General features: G+C 31.1%; 1 protein-coding gene across 3 annotated transcripts in view; it reads right to left on the bottom strand.

The window, feature by feature from the left end:
- Positions 1-7019, bottom strand: part of LOC106470801 (prodigiosin synthesizing transferase PigC-like) — a 61545-nt gene that overhangs the window by 48872 nt on the left and 5654 nt on the right. For all 3 annotated transcript variants that reach the window (XM_022400341.1, XM_022400346.1, XM_022400351.1), the window contains exons 3-8: positions 5246-5505; positions 3845-3904; positions 3529-3639; positions 2538-2653; positions 2109-2164; positions 1233-1285 (exon numbers count right to left, since the gene is read on the bottom strand). In XM_022400341.1, the coding sequence (XP_022256049.1) occupies positions 1233-1285; positions 2109-2164; positions 2538-2653; positions 3529-3639; positions 3845-3904; positions 5246-5505 (656 nt within the window). The remainder of the gene's footprint in view (positions 1-1232; positions 1286-2108; positions 2165-2537; positions 2654-3528; positions 3640-3844; positions 3905-5245; positions 5506-7019) is intronic.

Here is a 7019-nt window from a genome sequence, read left to right as displayed (position 1 = left end):
CGTTAACAGAAAAAAATAAGATAAATTAAACTCAATTGTGATTGAATAGTTATATATATCTATATCTATATATATATATATATATATTGCCATATTTTAATTCTTGCCTGTGCTATTATGTAGAGATGATGCAAATGCCATCCCTACTATCTCGTTTTCATTGTTTTTGAATTATTGATATCAGCCATCCCTACATTTACTTCATTTATTTTTTTCTTTACTTGTGTACAGAGGGTTGAGTACGTCATATTAAAATTATTTTGAATATATATAAGTCAGCAAATCACGTGGTAACCACAGGCAATATAAAATCGCGGTGAAACTGCATGTATCAGAACTACATTTTACATTGTTCAACGTTCATGGGTAGAGTGATACCATCAAAAAGTGATTGATTTTCGAAAGGGTATCTACAGCCAGTCCTTTCCGATGTAAAATATTCGAACACTCAGATCATAAAGATGTGTTAAGTTCGGGGATTAAGAATTTCTAGGACGAGTTATCCCTTGTATTTAATGGCATTTGAAAAATGACGAATATGGATTAATTTGGGGCATCACGATTATCCAGAAACAGATCTGCAATACGTCATACCCAGCCGTGGTAAGGAAAGTGGGGCGTCCGTTCAATCGTCTCATAGCTCAAGCAGTTGGAGAATAAAACAGGTATTCATACTATTCTATACGAATACATATCGATCAAGTTGCCAGATGCTTATGGATTTCTGTATGATCATATTGTTGAAATGGACGGAGGGAACTGTCGTTCTCGAAGACTAGATATATTATGGAAAGAAGCAGGAAGAAGTGGTGTACTTTAGATATGACAGCCTTACGAAGGAGCCTTTTGCAATGAAATATACCCTGCAAGGCTATCATGACCCACTGTCGTCAGGTGGAGCATGAACGGACGTGGTGAAGCTCCAAAATCGTTTTAATATAACGTATTCAATCTCTGTACAATGTGGCTTTCCGAAAATGTTTTACTTACTGCTGGCCCGGCATGGCCAGGCGGTTAGGGCGCTCGACTCGTAATCTGTTCAGCCAAGGGGGCGTTCTAATGTGACGGTCAATCCCACTCTTCTTTGGTAAAAAAGTAGTCCAAGAGTTGGCGGTGGGTGGTGATGACTAGCTGCCTTCCCTGTAGTATTACACTGCTAAGTTAGGGAAGGCTAGCGCAGATAGCCTTAGTGTAGCTTTGCGCGAAATTCAAAACAAACAACAAATACTTACTGCGTACAAAAACTTGATAAGGGTACAAGGCTGATGTTGAATGTCATGCCATCCTGTGCCATATAAAAAAACGTAATTCAAACATAATATGAAAGTAACAACGACGAATAATATTGTGATCGCGAGACTTTATTTTGTACAATGACAATAAACTACTCATAAGAACAATTATGTACATTATGTTATAATGTCTGTATTTAAATGCTGATTTTTAGCCTAGGTTAGGAATATTCTGAAGTACAAAGAATAATTTTTTTCAGAGTTTAATGCAGATATCGAATTATTTAACAACATTTTATTGTGGTTTGATGAATCCAACAGAACTTTTCCAACCACAGCTATAATCGTACAAAGACAGGAACATTATAACTTGTTAGGACAAACAATAGGATTTCATGCTTTTATCGTGGCGTAAGTTAAATGTATCATGAAAGTATTATTAAATATTGTATTACTTTCTATCGTTTTTGGCAATATTTGTTTGCATAACAGTGATATCTAAGTTATAAAAATGTTAACCGTTAGTTATATTTTTATAATGTTACAAAAGTCCGATATAGATTAATATAGTAAAGTCTTATCATGGTAGTTTTACTACAGAATGTGAGAAATTTTGAAAAAAAAATCTAAATTATTATTTAAAGATATATGCTCTTTGCCCACCAATGTTTCAACAAGCTTAAATACGTATAATTGAGATATTTTTTTTTATTTAAAGAAAAAAGAAACTGTCTTGTGTTACTTGTTCTATAGTATAATAACAATTACCACTAATAACTGACCAAAGAAAGATTTATTAACCCAAAATAACAGAGTACACGACAGTAGTACCGTGAACTAACCACGAATTTACGTAAATGGTTTTTATTTACTTACTTTCATCCAGCCATATAGATGAATATAACGACCATAAATAGTCCTGTCAATTGAACCTAAAATATTTCAACAAAGATTTCCATATAAACATTAAATAAATTTGTCTTCGCCAGTATCTTAGCATTTTATCGTATTTTTAAAAGTTCAATAAACAGTTAATGCTGCTTGGCATTCAAAATAAACTAATATGTACTGACTGGTGTAATATAGACTAAACTGATACATATGAATTGAATGCTACTACTAAATGTACGTTTTAACTGCAATAAATAATCAAATAGTAATATAGCTTTAAGATGCAAAATATGATAATAGTACCAACGGATTAGAACACGTATATTAGACACACGTTTATACACAAATGTATTGTTATACATACAATGAAATGGAATCTAAGTATAAGTTAAACCTAAAGCATTTCAAAATTACCGCTCTGTCTGGATTTCATTCCCCACAATAGCATTTCTTTGTCCTCCTGATCTTCAAAATGAACTGTCCCTCTCCACTGGCCCCATTGGTCATAACGATCTTGTATCTTGGTGATCCTTTAATAGTTATGTTATATAATGTAGTTTAAATGTATTGATAGTCGAGTACAATATCTTTAACTTTTTCAACTTAGCGAAACTTTTGTACCAATCAAGACCAAATCGCTGTATGATCTGAAGTAAATTTTCGATTTGTTTAACAAGATGTGAAAACATACTTTTAATTTGAGCATGTTAGTACTCGCCAAACGTAAGTTTTTATTTAAAATATCGCATCAGTTTTGTTTTATAAAATGTAATCATCTTCCTTTTTGTACTTAGAAAATTTACAGTTTTATATTTTCAAAAGCTTTAGGCTTTTCATAAACTTTCAAACGCAGTATTTACACGTATATCTACTAAAATATTTCAGTGCAATGCAATTAGTATAACATTAACTTTGTAGAACTTAGAGATTTAGTTACCTGTATAAAAATACTATAGGCTTCTGTTCACTGTTTATTTAACGCGTTAACTTGAGAAAAGAAACTGTTGTTGTTTAATTTCTTGTGAATCTTAATTTTATTTTGAAAAGTAAAATATTTTTTTTAAATCAAGCAATATCGAAAACTGTTTCTAACCAAGAACAATAAAATAATTATAGTACATTCAAATTATCGTCATTGGAATCCTTGATTTTATTTCATTTATTGCCATTTTGTTTTTCCAATTTTTAGGAATATGCGAATCTTGAAGTACGGAAGGGCCCAAAGGCAGTAAATTGGGTCGAAATATTCGAAACTTAAAGTGAACCAAAGATAGCAAATAGTAGTTAACAAAATAAAATGTTGCTTAACTACTTGTATTGATTTTATGTGCAAGCAAAAGCTTATAAATTTTGTATAAAAAAGTATTTTTTGACTTCATTGTTATTAAATTTGTAAGGCACTAACCTTTCGTAAGTTGGAAAACCTCGATTCCAAGTACAGTTTGCCAAATCTTGACTAAGAAGTCTGGGACAGAAATCGATCTTGAAATCGAAGGGCAAACTAGTCACAGCCCATCTAAACAGCAATAAATCATTATTTAAGGTAAATTTTCTCTATACTCATAACCTACTCATCAAAACAGGCTGTATATTATTTTTATCGTTACAAGTTAAATTTTATTATGAAGTTTTCCTCGATATCCGTTCAATCCGTCCCTAAGCTTTGTTATTCATTCGAGTAAATAAAATACATAAATATAAAAAATATATATAATACTTACATGAATGAAAACTTTACATGAACATCTTCTTGAACCCGATCTCCAGCTGGAGTGATTTTCCTAAACGAGCAGAAGATACACATTAAATTGATTATTAAAAGTGTCTTGGAGATATAGGCTTATCATGATCATTATTGTCATATACAATACCACCATAACAAGTTATTTATTGTGGCATACTTGTAATATTTATTTTAATTTTTATTAGTAAGTCAACATACTAAAAGTTCCTTAATAAAAATTATATTTAGCATAGTTTATTCGATTTTCGTATAAGCTAATAGTATAAAAACAGCAAGTTATTTTTTTTTCAAAGTGACTTTCTTTGCATGCATCCATGTTTAAAGATAAACTTCAATTTCCTCTAAGCAATAGGATGATTTTTGCGTTTATAGAGGAAGGGGAGGACCTAAGAATCCAAACTACTTCAAAGTAGGAAAAAAAGGAATGGATACAAAAAACCAGCAAGTTTTTTAAATCCAAACTACTTGAAAGGAGGAAGAAAAGGAATGGATACTAAAAACCAGCAAGTTTTTTAAATACAAACTACTTGAAAGGAGGAAGAAAAGGAATGGATACTAAAAACGAGCAAGTTTTTTAAATACAAACTACTTGAAAGGAGGAAGAAAAGGAATGGATACTAAAAACCAGCAAGTTTTTTAAATCCAAACTACTTGAAAGGAGGAAGAAAAGGAATGGAAACTAAAAACGAGCATGATTTTTTTTATATCGACATACTTGATAAAGAACCAGAAAGTAAATTTCCACATGACTTACGGAAATTCAAAGAAAGGTTCAACGTAAACATGGTAGATAGTTTTCCAACTCATTCACAAATTAAAACGGAGATAGTTTATTTAAAAACAGCAAAGGAAATGACAACTGATTTGTTACTGTACTTGAAATATAAGAACTAATCAATGTTGCCAAATATCATTCTAATTACTAATTCTTCTTGACGTTCATCTATTGTTCAATCTGCCAAATCATTTCGTAAAGGTAATATTGTGTACTCATTCTGTTACTGTTCTTATTCAGATACAAATAAATTAATCACAGCTATGACTAGAATAGAAACATCAGAAATTCCAACAGTATCTGTTACTCAAAGATTTTTTTATAAGTAATGTTACTGAATTACTCAAAATATTGTAAGACCAGAATAAATTTTTGAATCCGCTCATTCTGAAATGATTGTTCTAAACTGCCAATGCTGTTTCAAGCAATTTTTTTGGAAACAGAAAACAAAAAGAATTGTTGATTTTACAAAAGTTTTAATTTCGCATGTACTTATCTTAATATTAGTTTAGAAGTAAAAATATGTAAACAAGTTCTTTTTTTATGATATTTCTTATTTGTTTGTTTTGCGCGAAACCTAGAGAAATCGTAAAATGTTTATACCTTAAGAGCCCATTATAAGAAATTCTCCAATTTCTTATTGGATTTAAACATCTTATTCGAAATCCAGCAGCAGAAAAACCATCTCTCTCTCTGTACAAAACGTTAGTTTCCGGATGGAAAGGAAGCTGGTAAATATCGTTTGTTGCTGCATATTTCAAATAAAACTGAACTCCCGCTTCGTTACTCCCTCTTCTGGTCATTCGTAGAATTATAGAGTCACCACCAGAATTAAATCCACAGAAAAATATCTCGTCGAAATCCTAAGTAACCAAAAGATACTATCCTAAAACTTGTAAAACGATATCGTTAGCTTCACACTTGACAATCATAAAGAAACAACAACGTGCAAATTAATTCATTTATTTACTAAATACCTAATTTCCATAGCTATTTTTATATTTCTTCAATTACAAAATCATTTCTTACTAAACCAAAGTTATCTTAACAGTGAAATATTAGTGTCTATATTAATATTTTTTCATAAACCAATTTATTATAAATACCATGCTGGAAAATAAAAATTTAGAAAGTTTCAAAAAATTGTAATAATATGGTTGGTGTTTTAGTGACAATAGTTTGATGTTCATAAAAATAAGCCTTTTGTTTCTTTCATAACATTTTGCATTGTAGATCTTTATAAATTTCGCTTTTGAATGTTTTCAATTTACATAAAAAAATAATACTAATCTTCTTACAAAAGAATGTGATAAAGAAATTCAACTAAACCCTGGGAGAAAGTATGACGAATTAGAGCAAGTTTTAAAAAAAAAATAACGTAGTGCACTTTTGAGATCACTAGCATTATTTTCCCAATGTTTCTGAAAGTAATAGAAAAAAAACTAATGCATTTGTAAAAACTGTTTAAACGTCAAAAACGTTTTGTTTTTTTTCTATTCCAGACCACTAGAAACAGAAATTTAGTGACAAACATGGCAGGATGTTCTAGTAACGCAGATGATAAATTAATGGGTTAATACAATTTGTTTCAATTAGATTACCTTGTAATACGTTAAAAACAGTATAAGATGATAGTTCCTGCTTATTTGTTTAAGAATAAATAACACTGGAAAGAAATAAGAACGAGATCTGTTAAAAGACAAGTTAAAAAGTTGGCATGAATGTTAATTTTTTCTATTTTTTTGAAACCCTAAAGGTACAAATATAAGAAGCAAAAGCATTCAATAATTAGGCGTATTAATATTTACCAAAATATCTAGTAACCATTTCTCTTTAAAACTTTTATTTACATGACGTCAATATAAATATGACCTCTGTACAGAGGGTTAATCGCTCTTTATAAAAAGATATAGATTTGTTATGAAAGCGGTGCGTCACCAGAGATGTGAGTCGTGCTTCTACAAGCTGTTTAGCAACTATACATTTGGCAAGTTTCTAATCATTTGACAGTGTATTGTCAAAGAGTTTAAAACAGCAAAGGGTCTGAAATCACATGATAACGAATCTACAAGAAAATTTTTATTCAAAAGTGAAGGCCATAGTTGCGAAAAAGAACCTTCTAACCAAATAAGTCATTGTCATGAAACTGGAAATATCTGTTAGTACTGATAACGATTTTAAGTTACAAACGCTCACGAACTAAATGTTCAGGGCCCGGCATGGCCAGGTGGTTAAGGCACTCGACTCGCAATCTGAGGGTCGCGGGTTCGAATCCCCGTCACACCAAACATGCTCGCCCTTTCAGCCGTGGGGGCGTTATAATGTGACGGTCAATCCCACTATTCGTTGGCAAAAGAGTAGCCCAAGAGTTGGCGGT

Source organism: Limulus polyphemus, unplaced genomic scaffold (assembly GCF_000517525.1).
Source record: "Limulus polyphemus unplaced genomic scaffold, Limulus_polyphemus-2.1.2 Scaffold107, whole genome shotgun sequence".
NCBI classification, from domain to species: domain Eukaryota; kingdom Metazoa; phylum Arthropoda; class Merostomata; order Xiphosura; family Limulidae; genus Limulus; species Limulus polyphemus.
Note: the sequence above shows the minus strand (reverse complement) of the source record. Positions and strands in the feature narration are given on the sequence as shown.